Below are 21,423 nucleotides of genomic sequence, written 5' to 3' on the forward strand. Positions count from 1 at the left end.
CCCTGAGTGAGCAGTTGTACAGTCTGATGGCCTGAGGGACAAAGGAGTTTTTCAGTCTGTTGGTCCTGTACTTGGGAAGGAGCTGTCTGTATCTGAACAGGCTCCTCTGGTTGCTGATGACAGTGTGCAGAGGGTGACTAACATCGTCCATAATGTCCAACAGTCTGTCCAGTGTTCTCTTCTCTGCCACCATCACCAGAGTGCAGCTTTATGCCAACCACAGAGCCAGCCCGCCTGATCAGTTTGTCCAGCCTGGATGTGTCCTTCTTGGATGTGTTCTTGGAATTTTTTTGTCTTTACAGACTTTGCTCAATTCCCTGGAATAAACCCAGAGCTTATCAATTTTGTGTTCATCTTTTTAGGAAGTTCTACAAATGGAGAAGCAGATGGGCGGGAAGTTGTTGGATGAACCAAAGACTCTCATCTTTAAAGATAGTACCCACAACCTGAGACTCTCGATCCATGATGTCCCGCACACGTTGTGGAAGAGTAAACTACTCGCCAAGTACCAGGTAACGTCCTCATACCCGTGTTCCCAAAGAGTCAAACGCCCTGCAAGCAATCAAGTACTATTTTTTTCCTCCTCCTTTGTCTTCTTCAGGAGCTTTGCTTTCAGCAAGTGTGGACCGGTTCTCAGAGGAACCTTCACTGCTGCTTCACTCTGGAGCGCTTCTCGCTGAACACTATGGACTTGTCCTGTAAGATATGTGTGCGCCAGGTGGAAGGAGAAGGACAGATTTTTCAGCTGGACACCACTCTGTCAGAGGTAATGGACCTTGTCTTCATATATAAATGTAGCATGTTCATAGAACATGCCTTAAGGCAAAATTGTTCCTCTAATCAGACAGTTCTCTCATGTCAGGGTGAGTTCAGATCTTGGTGGAACCAAATGTGGGATCTTGAGGTGATTAATTTCGTAATTCTTTGTCAGTAGATGCTAAACATAGCCTGTTACACCCTTAGATACTGACCTGTCACACTGTAGAAGTCAGAGTATCTTGGTTTGTAACAGGAGAGATGATGGTCTAGTAGTTAAGCAAAGGGCTTGAGACCAGAGAATCCTTGGTTCAAGTCCTGGTCTCAAGCCCAACGCTTTAACCACTAGACCATCACCTCCACTGTGTCTCTGGTACCTCTGCCTTTGAAGTCAAGAAATGTCTGAGAAGAGCTTATGGACTCAAGAGATCACTGGACAGATGTGTATGACAATGGCAATATTTTTACAAGAGGATTAAGGTCTAGGTCTGTCTCTCTTGACAGTCCTTACCGTTGAAAAAATGTGTCAAATAAACGGTTACTGAAGGAGATTCAGATGAGGCTTCATACTTTTATTTAGGAATAATGCCACGACACTATGTGGTGCGTTGCCCTGAGCCTTAGCTGTACACAGGTGTGTCACTACTGATGACCCCAGTGACTGGAAAAGGCCATGTGTCGCCTAGCTGCTGTGGATTGATGGCTACTTTTAGGAGGTTGGGATAGATGGGTGGTCTGTCTGAATGCTTGCTAGTCAGAACTCAGGGTGGTTGTGTGAAGTAGTGGATGAAGTAGCACCAGCGTATACTAACAAACCTGGAAGGAACCCTTTTGAAGATGCAGAAATACCTCTGCAAACATTGCGTCTTTGGGGTTATTGTAAGGATTAGCGGAACTGCCAGGGTTCTGGTTTGGGTTCGGTGAGAGTTAGGATGGTCTTTGGTGCCCCCAAAACATTATGATGAAACTGGACTCAGTTTAGACGTTTTGTGGTGAGTTAGCACCCCTCTACCAGTGCATCAAAACACACAAGCAGACACCAGCCACCAAAGCTCCCTGAGGTGAAGCAGTAAGGTGAGGTTTTGTATTTTTTCATTAGTGTTTGTTTTGTTTCATCAAAATGGTGCTTGGAATTCAGTTTTGTTGTGTTTACAAGCAGAGTGTATGTGCATCGTGAACCACCTACGGAAGGCGTATCTGAATATTGCACCTTATCAATAGTAACTCTTAATGGTCCACGGTGCATTTGCTTTCTGCTGCCTCACAATAACAATGCCTCAGTGTTGGACTTGACTACACCTCATTCTAAGACCAACACGCCCATGCGTGCAAAATGAGCTCACGTAAGCGTACTGCTTAAAAAACATGGTGAAGGATTTGAAAATAGCACCTGTGTTGGTTGTAAACCACCAATAACGTGCTGCGTGTTGCCGCAGGCCACTTTTTCGCCTTGGGCATACAACTTTGCGCCATTGTACATCAGTTAGCGCTGCTGCATGACACGCCTCAGCATGCTGCTCTGCACTGCTGCATCTCATTTTGTGCCACTGCTTCCCACTTTGTGCCATTCCATGCTGCTCCATGCCACTTTGCACCTCAGCACACGCTTTGCTCCGTGTTGAAAATAGGGCCCTTTGTGTCTGTTACCACAGTTTGTCACAGCTGAATCTCTAATACTTAGGCTCGCTGAGGTCGGAGCAATACGTCATTTATATCTATAGTATATATTTTTCTCAGATCAGTGACCCCTTTATAACTGCAAATTTCACAAATGCATAGCACTGATCATTAGTTGAGCCTGGTTACCCCTGGTTACCCTTTTCACTTCTCCCCCTATTGTGTCAGGCACTTGAGTGAGTGTGCCCTCTCATTTCATCTTCCTTCTTTTCTGCGATTCTCTGAAGACAGACATGGGGAGGACAGGGAGTCTTGACCCTGCAGCCGTCATATAGTTCTGCTTCTGACAGGCCAGCGTGGAGCGGAGAATAATCACCCCGCAGCCGTTCTGTACTTGCTTCACAAAGGCCATCTGGCTCAGAGAACAGAGCTTGAGGGATGGAGGAGCACTTGTGCTTTGTGTTCAGTAATGAGATAAATTACAGTACATGCAGTGCAGAGCTGTGTCTCTGCCAGGCGTTGCTTCATTTGTGTCTGAGCCTTGCTTTCTCTTCTGCAGCCTGCCCTCCAAACGCTTAATCCTCCAGATGCAATATTTTTGAAAACCACTCAGCATTCCCTCAATAAATGGATAGAATGAATAATTTTCAGTTTTTATTACGTCTCATACCAGAAGTTTTCTGTACTTCAAATCCGTTGGAGCTACATTATTACATTTTGAAAAATGGTTTTAAATTAAGTGCGCGCAGCCCGAAGGAAGCATTACAGCTAACGTTCCATCCCGCGTCTCTTTTGCAGGACTCTCAAAGCATCGACACGTCTCTGTTGGACCCGGCCAGCAACATCACCGCGCTGGTAGGACCCAACGCTTTCCGCATCCCAGTCTCCATCCGGCAGAAGCTCTGCGGCAGCCTCGACGCACCGCAGACGAGAGGCAACGACTGGAGGATGCTGGCGCACAAACTCAACCTGGACAGGTTGGTATAGCAGCCAGGCCCATTGTCCCATACAAGACCACCACGATGTGGCAGCACAACGTTCCAAACTTTTAGAAAGACTGAATCTTCTTCTTGAGCAGTTATTTCATTCGGTTCATTTAGTTTTTTGAAACAGTGATCAGTGAAGCAATTGTTTTATATTGTGGGTTTTTTAAGAGCCGTCATCACCCATGAAATCCACACTCTCCACGAGATGTCACCATAATAATAATAATAATAATAATAATAATTTTTATTATCTATAAAGCGCTTCCAGAGAATTCATACAGAACCCATAAGAAGTTAAAACAATAACACAATACACAATATAGGCATATTAACGTAAAGATTTTTAAAGAAATTATAATTAAATTACAAATAAGGGTGTCAGAACATAAAACTATAAATTACAAGCCTGAAAAGTTCTGACCTTATATCTTAACATTTCAAAACAGCAAATTGTTTTTTGATAAAGCAAGTGTTGATTTATTGTTTCAAGTGTTTTGAAAGCTTTTCTGACGTAACGTTAATTAATGTTTTCAATCATCTGTGTCCAAGCAGATTTCAGGGGAGTCAGTGCAACCCTGCCCTCTGCTATAGCTCCACCCATGCCATGGTTTAAGTCCACAGTGAAACATTTGCATTCATCTGCTTCTTTTTCCATGAAAAAAAATCCTGTAACAGTGGAATGTGCCGAAAAAGTGCTGATGTCCACGCCTTCTGCCTTTTTGTGAAAGTCATATGACGTCCCGGATCAACAAAGCCTTCACGTTGGAAATGATCTGCCTGTTTCAGCGGGGTTTGAGCCTGTCGATCGGCGCTTGGAGCGCGCCACGCTCTCAGACGCTGTGGGCGGTCTTTAAACCAGCTGGAGCACTCCTTAATCTATGTAATCCCCATAAAATCGTCCCTGAAAGCCATATTAATTTTCCGAATGGTGTCCACCTGGAGGTCTCTCACAGTTTCAAGAAAAAATTGATGCAGCAAAGCTCCAAATTGTTCCGCTATTTCCTTAACGACGAGAGGAGTGGACCAGTGCTCACTCAAAGCCTGCTCACAGGCGAATGACGCAACCGACAGGTGTGGAAAAACTCACGCATGCGCACGAGGGTTCAAGCTTGTCTGACGCAATCACACGTGATTCAAATCCATATGGTTTTTGAAAAAAATAATAAGGTCGGATACTTTTCTAATAGACCTTGTATGTATATATATATATATATATATATATATATATATATATATATATTAGTCACACTGGAGTATAAGTCACACCTTTTTCTATATTATCAGCTCTTTAATTTCTTGTCTTGTCTCAGAGTGATGCTGAAAAACTAATTCATGCATTTATTTCCTCTAGGCTGGACTATTGTAATTCATTATTATCAGGTTGTCCTAAAAGTTCCCTGAAAAGCCTTCAGTTAATTCAAAATGCTGCAGCTAGAGTACTGACGGGGACTAGAAGGAGAGAGCATATCTCACCCATATTGGCCTCTCTTCATTGGCTTCCTGTTAATTCTAGAATAGAATTTAAAATTCTTCTTCTTACTTATAAGGTTTTGAATAATCAGGTCCCATCTTATCTTAGGGACCTCTTAGTACCATATCACCCCAATATAGCGCTTCGCTCTCAGACTGCAGGCTTACTTGTAGTTCCTAGGGTTTGTAAGAGTAGAATGGGAGGCAGAGCCTTCAGCTTTCAGGCTCCTCTCCTGTGGAACCAGCTCCCAATTCGGATCAGGGAGACAGACACCCTCTCTACTTTTAAGATTAGGCTTAAAACTTTCTGTTTTGCTAAAGCTTATAGTTAGGGTTGGATCAGGTGACCCTGAACCATCCCTTAGTTATGCTGCTATAGACTTAGACTGCTGGGGGGTTCCCATGATGCACTGAGTGTTTCTTTCTCTTTTTGCTCTGTATGCACCACTCTGCATTTAATCATTAGTGATTGATCTCTGCTCCCCTCCACAGCATGTCTTTTTCCTGGTTCTCTCCCTCAGCCCCACCCAGTCCCAGCAGAAGACTGCCCCTCCCTGAGCCTGGTTCTGCTGGAGGTTTCTTCCTGTTAAAAGGGAGTTTTTCCTTCCCACTGTCGCCAAGTGCTTGCTCACAGGGGGTCGTTTTGACCGTTGGGGTTTTTACGTAATTATTGTATGGCCTTGCCTTACAATATAAAGCGCCTTGGGGCAACTGTTTGTTGTGATTTGGCGCTATATAAATAAAATTGATTTGATTTAATTTGGGATTTTTGTGCATCGATGTATTGCACTATTTATTCATTTATTCTTTATTATTTGAATGTATTTTGTTTAGAGTTTTGATTCCTGTGAAAGCTCAACATAAACAGTGATTATTTAGAAGCTGAAAGGCAAAAAAGAAAATTGCGTAAAAAGGTGGGGGTCTGGGGGGGTGGAGCTCCCCCAGAAGTTGAAAGGTTTTAGCCATGCTCCACCGAAGCATTTACTAGAAAAAAAATAAAAGTCTGAAGGACCTAAATGACATGGTGAGATACTGAAGAGCTGCGTTCGTCATGTCTGCGACATGTACACATTAATAATAATAAAACTGCAACATTTATACAAAAAAAAAGCTACAGTAATTAAGAGACTAAATAACAACCCCTGGATATATATTACGCACTGTGTAAAGTGTAATCGCACACACCCACATGCATTGGTGCAACAGTTTGTCAAGATATGTGTGGCTCATAGTGTTCGCAGCGTTTCAAACCAGTGAATCATTTTACAAATAAATTGGTTTGTATGGTTCAAGGCTTCAAACAGGTGAAACCTTAAATCTACTCTGTATAGTCCCACATGTGGTGCTTGTAATGTGCTGTTTCTTCGCATGTCTGCATCTTATTTGGGTAAAAAGGGAAATGCAAAAGGTAAAACCAAGGTGAATAAAGTGTTTATATTGGTCATAACTGCACACATGGTATCGCATGTAAAGGTTTTGGGCAGGATACCACACCAGCAGTTAAGCTGTTCTTTTGCTTGTGTTTTCTCCCACATTCATCTTTCAGGTATTTGAACTACTTTGCCACCAAATCCAGTCCCACGGGGGTCATCCTGGACCTGTGGGAGGCCCAGCACTTTCCTGATGGGAACCTCAGCCGCCTGGCGCAGGTGCTGGAGGAGATGGGACGCCACGACAGCCTTGTTCCTGCAGTGAGCGAGCAGTGATGTCTGCTCGTCAGGGGGCGGGGGTTTGACATTCCAGGTCAGGAGGAGATCACAGGAGAAGGCAGATGCCCTAAAAGTAGGAGTCATTTGGCAGCAGATATCACGCGTAAAGACACAAAGAGCTCTGTCTGCTCAGCCGTGACCCAGTTAGACCTCGGCAACAAAGGGACTTAAAACTTTGGAGGGTAAACAAGAGTCTCCACCAGTTCTTTTCTCTCTAACTGTTCCTGTCTCTGGTTCCCGTTTCCTTGGAAACAGCCTGTCTGATGTTTTAGGACTGCACAGATATGTGGATGATGCCATAAACGACAGCGTTAATGAACTGAGAGGCCAAAGGTCCGAGCGGCGACGATCGAATCAGAGGAAGCCTCTCTCACGCTCCCAATCACTTTCCACAGTTCTGTGATAACATAATATTTAATATGCTGTCTATTTATAACAGTTGTTTTTGTATTTTAAGCTGCCTGGCGTGTTCTCACATTCCATGTTTTGGTTCTTTTTGATGGGACTGTAGCACCCCCTGGTGGACTCTTGTAGTAACGACTCATCCTGTCAGCCACAAATTACATGTACATAAAGAAATCACTGACGAGTCGCTGTGATTATTAACACTTTTTTTATTCATATTCTTTTTTTAATTACGTCCATTTATTTGTGATATTTTTGAACTTTTTACAATGTTTTTGATTGTTTGCTTTGGTTCTGCTTTTAACATTTATGTTGTCTTTAACAGCTGGAGATCATTTCATCCAAACAGCTGCAGTTTTAAAGTTGGTGTTGGTGATTTCTATGACCTTTAGAGTGACAGTGCAGAAAGAAGACTACATGATTTCACAAATGACTATTTTTGTAGGACTGATGCAAGTGAACACAGCTGCTTTCTACCAAATAATTGACAGTGTGTGAGGCTAAATTTAATGCTGAATTAATTGTCTGAAAATCAAATATCATAAAAAGTGTCATTTCTTGTGTTCAGATCTCGTGATTTTGGAAGAGGATGAAGATACTGATTTGTACATTGACAGAAGCCATCGACAGTATGACAGCGCTGATTCTGTGCATTCAATCAAATCCATAACTATTTGAACCATGACAGTTTTTGTAATTATGCAGCAAGACGAGGCTTAACAAAAATATGACATTAATCATTTAGAAATGACATTTTTATGCAGTCCCTCCACTTTCAGACCATAAGAAATCAGGCAAACCAAACACAGGATGATTTGTTTATACAATTCATTACTTTTACAGCCAGTTTTCTTTAGACGAGTAAGGAAATGATACATCAACATTTCCAAGTCGCTGGCTATGTCTCAGGCTTCATTTACAAACAGTATATACTGTACAGTAAACCCGTCTGGAGCACACAGTCTTCAGAAACTGAGTGACCATGCAAGAAGGAGATGAGTGAGGGAAGCCACCGAGACACCGGCGACAACTCTGACACTACACTGTGCATACAGGTTTTTGGTGGCGTAATATAGGGATGGATTTTCTTGGAAACTAAATTTCAAATACAATTTGCCAGAAGGCGTATCAGACACTTAAACTTTCTTGCATTTAAATCCTTCTCCATGCCACTCTGTGAAGCTGTTCCTGGCTATGCAACAGACAAATGTTTCACTCTCCCCACAGCTGCCATGTGTGTCTTGGTGGCATCCCTCATTGGTCTCCTTCTTGCACGGTCATTCAGTTTTTGAGAGTTGCCTAATCCAGACAGATTTAGCATAAAGTATCACACTTTCTTTCACCATCCTGTGGAGGCAAAATTACAAAAAATAGTCTGTCCAAATACATACGGAACAGATTGTAAAATGTTATGCTTGTTATAAATGTAACATTGCTTTGATGCAGCAGCACGTGCAACTGTTTGCGTGTTTTCAAGCTACTCTTTTTGATAATTATTTTAACAGCAGTTTTTTTTGTTTGTTTTTTTCCCCCGTCAAGTCCTCTATGCAAACTTTGCATATTTTTTTGAAGCTATTGTTCCATTTTCGTTGTGTTATTCGGCTTTGTGATCCCAAATTCAGCTTCACGGTAGTTACTGTGTACAGTGAGAATGTTTGTTTCTGGCACTCACGATGCATTTCACCTGTCAAGTTATTGTACAAAGTGTAAGAAAGAATTTTTAAGACTAATAATAAATTATATTTATATGCAACATTGAATATGGAGCGTGAGCAGTTCATTTGTTTTGAATGAGAAGTGCACGTACCTAGACAAGCTTGATCACACAGCAGGTTTATTAGCAGAGGAAATTAATCCAGATCCACTCGTGCACTCGGGTGGATCTGGATTAACTTCCTCTGATTCCACTCGTGCACTCATAATCGCATATGCACAGACACTCCGAGTGGACGGGATGCACTCTGTACACAAACCATCAGAAACATTTATTATCCAACATGACAATAATTAACAGTAGATTTGGGCTCAACTATGTACAGATGAATTGTGACAAAACAAGAAGTCACAGCAGATCTTGAAAATTTAACAAAAAAAATAAAAGATAATACCAGCTGCAGAGGGCTGAAGTTCACTCATCCATCCATCAAATGCCATGACTGCATTATTCAGACAGTTTATTGCACGACCCGCGCGTCCACCCCACTTAATGAAGGACACATTTTAAAACTGAAAAATACTATGTATGGCATTGACGTGTAGGTGATGTGGTATCTCAGAGAAATGGAAGATACAAGTTCATACATTCTCCAACTGAACAGTTTGTCAGGAACTGAAGCAACAACAGCCAAAACAATAACATTTACCAACTGATACTAAAGAGTAGGTTTGGGGTTAAACTCTGAAACCCCAAGTTTTGTTTGGTCCAATCAAACATTTATTCATTTGCTCTAACTGAACATTTTTCCTGAAAATAACTGGCCTTGCTGTATTTCAGTGAACATAGATGCTAAAGAGCCAGTTTTAGACTTAAACTACTCAGTGATTCAAATTTCTTTCTGGCTCATTTGAACATTTTTTTCTCCTTAAATTTGCCAGAAACTAGTTTCCAGTGATGCTAAAGAGTTGATTTTTTTTTTTTTTTAATTTTATTTTTAAAATACTTATGGACCCCAGGTTTACGTTTGGTCCAGGAGAACATTTTTCACAACATTAACAAGAGGAAAAACTCCAGACAACTGGCTCGTATATATGTATCTTAGTAACCACGGAGACTATATAATTCAATGAAATAATTTAATTAATTGGTCTCTTGCTGTATCTCAGCAACTACTGATGATAAAGAGCAGGTTCTGAACTTGAGGGGAAGTTTTTATTTGCTCCAACTAATTATTTTTCATGACAGTGACTCAAAACTATCTTGACTAAATGGACTCTTGCTGTATCTCGCTACGCTAAAGAACAGGTGTTGAACTTAAATGAATGAGGGACACAACTGAACGTTTTTCCTGAAAATGTCTCTTTTGACCTTTGATCTTGAAGAAATGATGTAACACAGAAGGGGAATTGTTTTGTGTTGGGAATAATTTTACACCAAAATCCCAACTGTTAGAACCAGTGTAAAAATCTTTGTGGGTGGAGCTTGTGACAAAACTGGATAAAAATCTCTTCTTGGTTAAAATGTGTATTTTTGATACAACAGGAAATAATGTCATTGATTTGTGTCAGGAGTGGACATCCAGTTTCTTCATTCTTACTCATGTCTGATCACTGGAAACCATCTTTGTACGATGATGTTCAGTGGAGTTTGACCACAAATGCATCTGAAAGTGTTTCTTAAATAAACAGTCTGTGGCAGCACAAAAGGCTGCACGGAGAGTACTGCTGGATGGCGATGGAAGACAGAGGAGGACCGTCCCGTCTGAAACTCATCACGAGGGGGGGTTTACTCCTCCTGCAGGGGTCGCTGTGCGCCTGCCTCCCTGGACAGCTTGGACGTGTCAACCGCTCAGCTTTCACAGAAAGCACAGACAGAACATGTTGCCTGCTTGTAGGCAACGGGAGTGCAGATCTGCGTCCGGTCCACGGCCTTCGCTGTTTCTCACCGTCTCGCGCGTGCTACCTTCCTGCTGTTGGCCGTGCGAGTGGCGCCAGCGGCACAGACGAGCCGCTCTCGAGTCTTTGTCACAGTTTGATGTCTTGGGACTCTAACATCTTTGCCAGGGTCTTCTTCACCCTCAGGGCCGTGAGGCGAGACGCCGGGTTGTGCGCCCAGCACTCCGACATCAGCTTCCCAATCTGTCTGAGACACTGAGCACACAAACGCACAATAAATAACAACATCCACACTGGTTTGTGTGTTAAAAAAAAAAAGTGAGGAAAAAAAAAAAGAGACCTCATCGTTGCTCCAGCGGTTCGCAAATGTTGGCCTCTGTTTCTTGATGCACACGACCTCTCTCATGTCCTCGTAGGAGGGGTCAGTGGGCACGAGGTCGTGATAGGGCAACTGGTACTCCTCCACGATCCCTGTCAGGAGGATCATGAAGATTATTCAGACATTCATCCAAACACAAAAAGATTAAACGCCTTCTTTTTTGTTGTTGTTCCTAACCTCCAGAGATACAACGTCGGGTGATTTCCCACAGGATGAGACCAAAGCTGTACATATCGGCCATTATGAACGACTGGAAGTAGCTCCTGTTCAGGGTCTCGTCCAACACTTCAGGTGGCATGTAGCGTTTGGTGCCAACGCGTAAATTAGAAGGGACGTCACCCTCGTTGGTATCACTGACATACAGACAGCACACAAAGATGCATTCAAGATACACATGCACATTTCAGGAGTGGAAAACTTTCTTTCCTCTTCATTAAAGGGGAGCTAGTACACTCATCGGCCAATTTATTAGGTACACCGGTTCAACTACACATTCAAACAAATATTCCTTGGCGTTGGAAAAGACGAGGCATGTACCCTCTAAAATGCAGCAAGTGACTTGACAGATAGGTCTATAAATGAGTCCAAGTCCTCCAGGTTGTAAGCACGACTCAAACACAGTATGTCTCTAAAATAAAGGAGGGTATAATGAGGAAAAACTGATTAAAATTTGACTAGTTTTCCTTTAAGCATGAGAAATTCTACATGCAAATCTGCAAAAGTTTGGGAGTTTGAGGTCATTTAAAATTAACTGTGGATAAAAACTGATTTTTCACAATGTAGTATCTTTAACAGCTTATTGTTCCATCAAGTAATTATCTCTGTTTTGTATCCAATTATCAAAAATGGGCGTGTTCCTCTAATTTTCATGACTCTTTTTCTTCAAAAATTCGGATTCATTTAATTTTCAATCAGATTTAGAGTGGCCTGACACTTTGTCACACGCTGTCGACTTCTGTAACATATGTCGCAGAAGTCTACAACAAGCTGTTTCACAACCAAATTTTGTTTATAAGTGGAGAATTTCTATAACTGTGGGACTCACACAAAACTTCAAACACGTGTAACTGTACACGGCAGATAAAAGATGATTTTGACCCCTTTAATAATATGTGAGGTTTAACTTTAAAAGGTAAGCAAGTCTACCTGTTAAACTTGACAGCTAGCCCAAGGTCTGCTACGCAGCATGATCCATTCTTCTTGACCAGGATGTTCTTACTCTTCAGGTCTCTGTGAGCGATGGCAGGTTTGCCCTGAGTGCCGTAGATCTCGGTGTGAAGGTGACACAGCCCTGATATGGAGGAGTAGGCCAGCCTGAGCAGAGACCTGACGTCTAACGTGTTGGACTTGAGGAAGTCGTACAACGATCCGTTCTCGTGGTAGTCAGTGATCAGGTAGAGCTGAGTCCACGAGCCTGTTCCTTTGATGTCAGCGGCAATGAATCCTGGAGGAGGAGGGTTACAAAGTTAGCATGATGAAACGGAGCGACGTGCACGCACCCTGACAGGAACACAAACTCCACCCAGCTGCACAACTCACCCAGGATGTTGTCGTGCCTCATGAGGAAGGTTTGGTAGATTTCGGTCTCTCTGAACCAGCTCTCTTCCTCGGTGGTGAAGAAGACCTTGACGGCAACTCGCTCTTCTCTCCACTTTCCCATCCACACTTCTCCATAACGGCCTTTTCCGATCTGTTTAACCATCTGAATCTGTTTGGCGATAGTGCGCTGCACCTACAAATACAATAAAATAAAACATGATTATGACAAATAGCTTCAATGACCAGCCACACTCCTAAGGAAGCCCATTTCGGCCGCTTGTACCCCGATCTAGTTCTTTTGGCCATGACCCAACCCTCATGACTGTAGGCAAGAGTAGGAACAAAGACTGACCAGTAGATTGAGAGCTTCACCTTTTGGCTCTGCTCCCTTTTCGTCACAACAGTAGAGTAGAGCAAATGCAACACCGCCCCTATGCACCAATTCTCCGGCTAATCTCAGGCTCCATTGTCCCCTCACTTGTGAACAAGACCCTGAGGTACTTGGACTCCTTCACTTGAGGCAAGACCGCATTCCCTACCCGGAGTAGGCAATCCATTGGTTTCCTGCTGAGAACCATGGCCTCAGAGACAAGGTGAGAAGATCGGTCATCCGTGGGGAGCTCAGAGTAGAGCTGCTGCTACTTCGCGTTGAAAGGAGCCAGTTGCGGTGGTTTGGCCATCTGGTAAGGATGCCCCCTGTGCGCCTCCCTAGGGAGGTGTTCCAGGCACATCCATCTGCAAGGAGACCCCAGGGAAGACCCAGGCCTAGCTGGAGAGATTATACCTCCACACTGGCCTGGGAACACCTCGGGATCCCCCAGTCAGAGGTGGTCAATGTGGCACGGCAAAGGGAAGTTTGGGGTCCCCTGTTGAAGCTGTTGCCCTCGCGATCTGATCCTGGATAAGCGGTTGAAGATGAGATGAGAGCTTCAATAATAAATAAATAAATAGATCAAACAGAGCTGAATGTCTTTTTTTTGGGGGGGGGGGGGGGGGGGGCTACTGTTCACTAAATGCATCATATCACCATCACAGCATTTTGAGACGCCAAAGCTTTTTCTGAAGTAATCGGTTCATTCTACGCTTGAAGTGTTTCAAAGCAATGAATATTTCTCTGAATAACGTTTCAATAAGTGTTTCGAATCAGAGAATCATTTTCCAAGGCAACTGCTTACTTTCATAGACATTATAAAGAGTAGACGCCGCACTGACTGCTAGCGCCTATTGGCACTGACGAACCATAGGGCCGCCATCTTAGACAGGTCGTCTCACCTGCTCCACTCAGTGCTGTTTGGCAGCGCAATGAAGTGTCAGCGCATTTAATCCATCGGAACTCTCTGAATACTAAACTGATTTTCACACATTTTTTTCTGCAAACATCACACATGTAGCTATGATACAGGACAAATGGTTTGTTGTATTTTAATATTCATAGTGGGATTAACAGTAATCAAATATTCTGATACAACCTAAACTGTAGACATGTATTTTGCAAACACTGGAAACACACACATTATACATATACACACACAATAATATATGATAGAGAAGCAGGTAGTGGCAGTAAAGTCAACTAGTTTACTAATTTGAAGAGACAATATATGAAAAATATATGAAAATACTGACTAATGAATACATTATATTTCTATATAAACCAGAGAAAATGAATATATATATCATACATAGAGTATCAATATAAATCATACATACGTATATCAAAAAGTTATATATCAGAAAATTATAGCATATATAAATCACGTAGAGTATCAATATACTTCACATCAGGACAGAGAGAGAGTTCCAAGACTACACAAAGCAGAGAGAGAATAAAATGTAAATGTAAACTGTCAAATTGACATCCCGCCCCAAAACATATTTACACATGTACAAACTTGCTCGTGAACATTTTCCAGCTAAAAGCCCTAAAAGAGGACAGAGCTCACAGCACCTTATTATAATACTAATAATAATAATACTTTATTTATATAGCGCTTTACACAGTGCTAAAAGACACTTTACAGAACAGAGAAAATAAAGAACAAAGCAACTTTATTACGGAAAGAAAAAAAAAGAATATCAAATCAAACTTTCATTGTACCTTGTGATGGAATCACTATGATGACTGGTCCAAGATGGCGGCCACATTTGTTGCGCCCCAACAAAGAATGCGGCATCTACTCTTTATAATGTCTATGCTTACTTTCGCAAGTGTACTGGTTCAGCTGGTGTATTTCTTTGAGTTTCATGTGTAAAAATGCTCGACTCATACACTTGATTCACTTGGGGTGAATATTTCAAATCACAAGTGAGTGTTTTGAGAACATTTTTAGAAAGAAAAAAGATGAACTTATTGCTCCCAGTTTATCTATGACGCTCCAAACATCTAGCAAACATCGCAGTGCAGCACGATTAACAATACAGTTTGGTGCTTGTCTTAACTTCCAGCCATAATTACAATTTATGAAACAAACAAAAAAAAAACATAATTTCTGAAGGTTTTTGGTGATGTTGATACCTTTGCAGGAGAAGGAAGGTCGAAGTCTTTAGGGTCCTGGTGGTTCCTGTCTTACCATGTGCTTGTGAGACTTGGACGTGACTGGATGGTTTTAGTACTTAATCTCTTTGGAGGATCCTTGGGAACCGCTGGAGTCACTTTGTGTGAAACATGTGGTTACTCAGGGAGACTCAGATTTTGGCCGTGTGGCACATTTCTCTCTGTATGATCCAGTGCACAGGCTGAGTACCACAGTGGCTGGAGAAGGTCAAGGGGCGCCCATGTTTTTACCTGGCTGGAGCAGTTCTGTGATGTGGTGGATGCAGCAACGTGTTGTTGACCTGACCTAACCTGACCTGACGTAGACATGGCTACAAATTGCACATGGAGTGAGGAGTAAAAACTTAGTTTAAAGGCTGAAACAGCTCTGTGATTAGATTTGACAGTCACCATTTAGGCAGCTATGCACTGCTTTATTCTTACCAGTAGAGGGAGCCCTGACCCAGAGCCAGAGCCCACGCTGTGGGAATGCTCAATCAGGTCCTTCAGAGACTCTCCTGGGGGGATGTAGGTCTCATCCTGCTCCAGATCAATACTGTAGCGGGGCTGCGAGTCCTGGCGCTTATGCCTGACACAAATACGTCCAGTTAATTACTGATAACAGAATTAGAAGCACAGATGTGTTAATATGAAAAATATGTGTCTACAAATTTAGTACCTAAAGTAGCAAAAGGCAACGACGAGAACGAGGATGACACTGCAGCCTGTGACAGCACCAACAAGAGCTCTGTACTGGATACTGCTGTCCACATAGTCTAAAAAAAAGACACGCATATATTCATGATATTTTCTATGAGTAACAAACACAAGACCTGACGGAGGAGGAAGATCTTTAAAATTACAGCTGGTGAATTAACTCATTTATAAAGACCAGCGCCTTTTGTTCCAACCATCCCTCAAACCCTGCACCCCATCTCACAGCATGGGATTGATCTCATCCCCTTCCTGAAGCCCATAGATCAGGTGTCACGCTGACATAACTACAGAAGCCCCACAGGCCTGAAGCAGCTCTGGGACTCTAGCCTTTCGGCTGTGATCCTGTCAATCACACACATGGGGGGGTAACTTCATGGGGTGCACACACACACACACACACACACACACACACACACACACACACACACACACACACACACACACACACAAACAATTCAAAGTAGTTAAAAACTGTGGTTACACTTTGCTTTTTACACAACTTCTGAAATTCAGGCCGCAGATGTGTGTTCTCACTTAAAATGCAGATTTTGTAATCAGGTCTCAATTTGGATCTGGTTATAATATGCAAAACTAAGACTGCATTAATGTGAATAATCTCAAATTCTTGTATTTAACAGTTTATTCATGTTTGAGGCCACGGTGGCAGCATTTATCCTTTTACAGTGTGTTCAGACAGTCAGCATCCCAAACCCAAACTTCTACAACAACAACCAAAAAAAAAAAAAGAAAAAGAAAAAAGAAAAGCAAAATAGCTCTGCAGTGTTTCTGCTCACTGATTTGTCAGTAGGTTGGTCACATGTATTTTTCTTCAAATCCCAATTTGAAATTTTACCACATTACTTATTATCAAGTGATTGTTTGTTGAATATATAGCTAAAAGAAGACAACAATATGATTAACCAAACATTAAAGTAATTTAAGATTAAGATGAGCATACAATAAACACATTCGCCTTACTGATATATCCCATAATCCCTTGCATGCCAGAGTTACTGCAGTCAAAATAACACTGAGAAACCACATGACTTCAATTGCAAATGAACATTATACTACCAAAATGTAATTTTTTATGCTTTCATCACGTTAATAAGAGTCTGCATGCATGAGACCCTGAAAACTTGCTAAAACAAATATTCCAAATAATCTATGTCTGCTACATTTAACCTGTGTGGAATTTAATTACACAAACCGAATTTCAGACATCTTATATATTACTCTGCATATACAAAGAGTTTTACCTTGTGATGTTAATGCTGTTGTCTGTGTGCAGCGGTTAAAGTGCATCATTATCTGACTATCTCAATGCATTTGTCAATGTTATTGACATCTCACAGAGCAGCGAACTCTGACATTTTGCAGGATTTTACGGGATTAGAAACCTCAATAGGCCAAATACAGTAAAAACAAAATCTTCTGCAATAGCAGATGGGACACACACCATGGTCCTGCTTCATGAGTGCTTTTTATCGATGTACATTATAAGTTAGTTGTTAGTTGTTTATTGGTGTCATAAAATAAAACCTCACAAGGAGCACCTTTTCCTTTTAAGAAAGTGCTGAGATTAAACAAATTAAAGATTTTAAACATTTAAAAAAGTTTAAAATCAGATTCAGTATAAGGGTAAGTGAACGCACAACTAATTGAATATAAACTGGGCGATCAGGGGAGAAGGGTCTTAGTCAGGGAAGTGACCAAGAAACTGAAAATAAAGCTAACTGCACATGAGAGAGAGAGAGCTTTTAATTTCTAGATGATTTACTGCCCCCTGTTGGATTGGCGTGAGTCCAGAATGTAAATATCAATGTCCATTGTTCAGTGTTGTTAGCTAATATATGTAGCTTCTCTATCAAATTCGGTTTTGGCGTTGTTCGTCCTTGACCCATCCTTGAGCCAAAATATATAAACATACCAAACTGCAAATGTCAGCTCTCCCCATACACACACACGCACGCACACACGCATACAGAGGCCAGTTGGTTATTATAATATATAAAACTGACTAATTAACTCTGTGTAATTATAACAAACTGACTCAAACTGCAGCACATATTAGCTAAGAGAAAAAGTGAAAGACACAAAGAAAGAGGAATAATGTGTGTGCAAATGCTTTGTTTATGTGTGATCAAAACTGCATGCACGCACACACGCACGCACGCACGCAGAGCTTTTTGTCTTTTCTGCATTCTGCTGTAAGCAGGTGCTTTTAATTTGACAGAGATGGTGGCAAGAGTATGACACTTAGGTCACTCATGGTAACAGCACCATAACACTTAACTAAATTGACTAAACCAATTGAACTACAAAAACACAACAAATCAATAACACTAACAACACTGTTAAACTAACATGAACCACAATAACAACATTTTAAACCCCAAAACTTCAAACTGCCATGGTGCATTGCAACACAATGTCCATTGTTAGCTTAGTTAAAATCACTAATTTCTCAAAAAAATATTTGTCCTATCAACTTTCTGTTTTTGCAGTGTTCATTCTTGACTCAAAATACATAAGCATAACAAATGGCAAATGGCAGCTCTCCCCATACACACACACACACACGCATTCACGCATGCACACAGAGGCCACTTGGTTATTATAATATATATAAAACTGACTAATTAACTCTGTGTAATTATAACAGACTAATTCATAAACTGCAGCACATATTAGCTAAGAGAAAACGTGAAAGACACAAAGAAAGAGGAATAATGTGTGTGCAAATGCTTTGCTGTGTTGCTGACTGACAGATGGACAGATAGCTCACATCCGTCTCAAGGCCAGAAACTCAAGCGGGCCCTGGGGAGCGGCTGTCCTTTTCATTCCGGGGTGAGAAAACAAGCCTGCAGGCTCCGTTTCACCTGCCTCTAACCGAACAGCATGTGCCACTTCATTCCATCACCACTCTGTGGTTTGTAACACTAAAATCCACCTTAAAAGCCACTCACGCTTTACAGCGGGGGAGGATTTCAGCCGCGCAGGTCTTACCAGGCATCCTGAGGGGCGGCAGAGTCGGATGCAGGTCTCTGTTGCAGTAATTCTGATTTGTGCAACATTCGAGGGCTCTCCTCCGACGCGCGTTTCCCGTGTCCTGCCACACATACAAACAAGCCCACACTTACTTACAAAACACACTAATGAAGGCATAAGAGCACAGATACTATTTCCAAAGACAAATCTTACACAAATAGCTGGAATAAACAGCTGTGGTGGGGCATGAAAAGCTCATAAAGAATTAACAAGGCCTCAAACAGAAGAACACACATGCAGATGTTAAACAAAGCTGCACAGGCGACTTACTCGGCACTGAAACTCCGAGCCAGCCAGACCCAAACAGCCTGCAGTGATCACAGCCAAGCCGCCCTCTTCCTCCTCCACCATGGTGAAGCAATAACCATTGGTCCTGTCAAAAACACATCATCAAATGAACAATGTTGCTTTTAGGATTGAGGAGTGACAGCATACGATAAAGTCTGAATGCAATATTAATCTGTGTTTCATTATTAAATGGAAATTAATTCATTTTGGCCATGTGGGATTGAATCTGGTAACAATATTACTTGTTATACAAGGAACACATTAATTTTTGATGCTGTCATGCAAAATAAAGCAATACAAAACTGTCACATAGCCACTGAACAAGGGGACATACCCACAAAAGGGGCATACCACACAGAATATATATATATTTTCTACCTTTTAGACTCCATCATGGATGGAGTTGCTTGTTCAATATCCTCTAAGTCCCACAATTCCATGTGTGTGCATTTAGACATATTCATACTATGAGCAAAATTTAGGCCTGAAAAAGTTTGTGACGTACATCACACAATCCATACCAACAGTGCATCCAGAAAGTATTCACAGCATTTCACTTTTTGCACATTTTGTTATGTTATAGCCTTATTCCAAAATGGATGAAATTTATTTTTCCTCAAATTTCTACACACAATAACCCATAATGACAATGGTGAAAAAGTGGTGTTGGTTTCTTTTTGATATTTTTGCTAATTTATTAAAAAAGCAAACAAACAAACAAAAACTAAGAATTTAAGTGTACATAAGTATTCACAGCCTTTGCCATGAAGTGCATAATTGAGCTCAGGTGCATCCTGTTTCCACTGATCATCCTTGAGATGTTTTTACAGTTTAATGTCAGTCCACCTGCGGTAAATTCAGTTGATTGGACATGATTTGGAAAGACACACACCTGTCTACATATAAGGTCAGAGCACAAACCAAACAAAGTCAAAGGAATTGCCTGTAGACCACTGAGACAGGATTGTCAGGCACAAAGCTGGGGAAGGGTACAGAAACATTTCTGCTTTGAAGGTCCCAATGAGCACAGTAGCCTCCATCATCTGTAAGTGGAAGAAGTTCAGATCCACCAGGAGTCTTCCTACAGCTGGCCACCCGTCTAAACTGAGTGATCAGGGGAGAAGGGTCTTAGTCAGGGAAGTGACCAAGAAACCAATGGTCACTCTGTCAGAGCTCCAGCATTCCTCTGTGGAGTGAACCTTCCAGAAGGACAACCATCTCTGCAGCAATCCGCCTTGCTCAATAAATTCTCTGCCTCTAGTAGAATCAGAAGAAGAAGAATACCATAGTACCATACTGAATTACAGCTTCTTATTTTCCATAGAGTGGCCAGACAGAGGCCACTCCTTAGTTAAAGGCACATGACAGCCCACCTGGAGTTTGCCAAAAGGCACCTGAAGGACTATCTCAGACTATGAAAAATAAAATTGATGAAACAAAGATTGAACTCTTTGGTGTAAATGCCAGGCGTCATGTATGGAGGAAGCCAGGCACCATCCCTACAATGATTGTTGTTTTAAAAATTTTTTTAATGATGATACAGCTTAATTTCTAACAAATATCAAAACATAAACCCACGGTGTCTCCCTCCTAAAAGATCACTCACTGTCTGTCTTTGATCATTATTGATGATAAAAGAACAGCAGCTTGTAGCCCCTTGTAGTTACAAAGTAATCTTTTATATGACAGATATCCACAATAATAGGTAGCTACAAACACACATTAAGAGCATGCTCTTTTCTCAACACCAAGCAAATGTCACAGTTTTAGTTAAGTTACACTTATGGTGTTGAATGGCACCTTACACAATGCAAATTTAACAAGATCATTTCAAGAACCAGCATAAATTATTCACAAATAAAATAATATTTACAATAATTTAGGGTTCTCCTAGAAGCTGATACACTTGTGCTGTGACATGAGAGTGACATCTTCCCCTGACCACTGTGCTGGCTATTTATACACATCCACAAAACCTCTATGGTTGCTCCAACACCCACCCACAATATTATTTCAACAATGAAGCCACTTTATTTTCACTGCTCAAATGGAGAGATTTATTGTACAAAGAGAACAGCAGAAACACATGTCGTGCTGTGTTGTACTTCTGCATTTCTTCAGTGACAGATCATCAAACACTGAAGCAGCACTTTCTCTGTGTTCTGGGACCAGATTGTTGTTTTTTATTTTTTCTGACCTTAGAAACAGTTAAAGATTTTTTTAAAATCCCTTCACAGCCTTATAAGGACCTGTGAGGCATTTACCACAGTCGGACCTGTGAAAGTTATAGCCTAATCAGTTTTCTATCACTATACAAGTGGTCGGTATACACAGGATGTTCCATCTTTGGAGAATTGACTATGACATGAGGAGATGCTCCGAGTAGCTAAAGTAAGTCATTCTGCACGGTTTCTGTCACTA

The 21,423-nt window shown here is 41.5% G+C and overlaps 2 protein-coding genes across 5 annotated transcripts in view; one reads left to right on the top strand and one right to left on the bottom strand.

The window, feature by feature from the left end:
- The window catches only part of unc5c (unc-5 netrin receptor C), a 299,504-nt gene extending 290,801 nt beyond the window's left edge, over nt 1-8,703 (top strand). For all 4 annotated transcript variants that reach the window (XM_034191664.1, XM_034191665.1, XM_034191666.1 and 1 more), the window contains 4 exons: nt 363-512; nt 602-766; nt 3,172-3,350; nt 6,376-8,703. In XM_034191664.1, coding sequence (XP_034047555.1) covers nt 363-512; nt 602-766; nt 3,172-3,350; nt 6,376-6,535 — 654 coding nt within the window. In that variant the 3' untranslated portion in view covers nt 6,536-8,703. The remainder of the gene's footprint in view (nt 1-362; nt 513-601; nt 767-3,171; nt 3,351-6,375) is intronic.
- Nucleotides 8,704-9,808: 1,105 nt separating this feature from the next.
- bmpr1bb (bone morphogenetic protein receptor, type IBb) overlaps nt 9,809-21,423 on the bottom strand; it is a 132,358-nt gene continuing 120,743 nt past the window's right edge. The window contains exons 5-13 of the mRNA XM_034192499.1: nt 18,985-19,087; nt 18,673-18,775; nt 15,626-15,722; nt 15,391-15,535; nt 12,414-12,606; nt 12,021-12,318; nt 11,052-11,227; nt 10,836-10,966; nt 9,809-10,750 (exon numbers count right to left, since the gene is read on the bottom strand). Coding sequence (XP_034048390.1) covers nt 10,625-10,750; nt 10,836-10,966; nt 11,052-11,227; nt 12,021-12,318; nt 12,414-12,606; nt 15,391-15,535; nt 15,626-15,722; nt 18,673-18,775; nt 18,985-19,087 — 1,372 coding nt within the window. The 3' untranslated portion in view covers nt 9,809-10,624. The remainder of the gene's footprint in view (nt 10,751-10,835; nt 10,967-11,051; nt 11,228-12,020; nt 12,319-12,413; nt 12,607-15,390; nt 15,536-15,625; nt 15,723-18,672; nt 18,776-18,984; nt 19,088-21,423) is intronic.

This window comes from Thalassophryne amazonica, chromosome 17 (genome assembly GCF_902500255.1).
Source record: "Thalassophryne amazonica chromosome 17, fThaAma1.1, whole genome shotgun sequence".
Taxonomy (NCBI): domain Eukaryota; kingdom Metazoa; phylum Chordata; class Actinopteri; order Batrachoidiformes; family Batrachoididae; genus Thalassophryne; species Thalassophryne amazonica.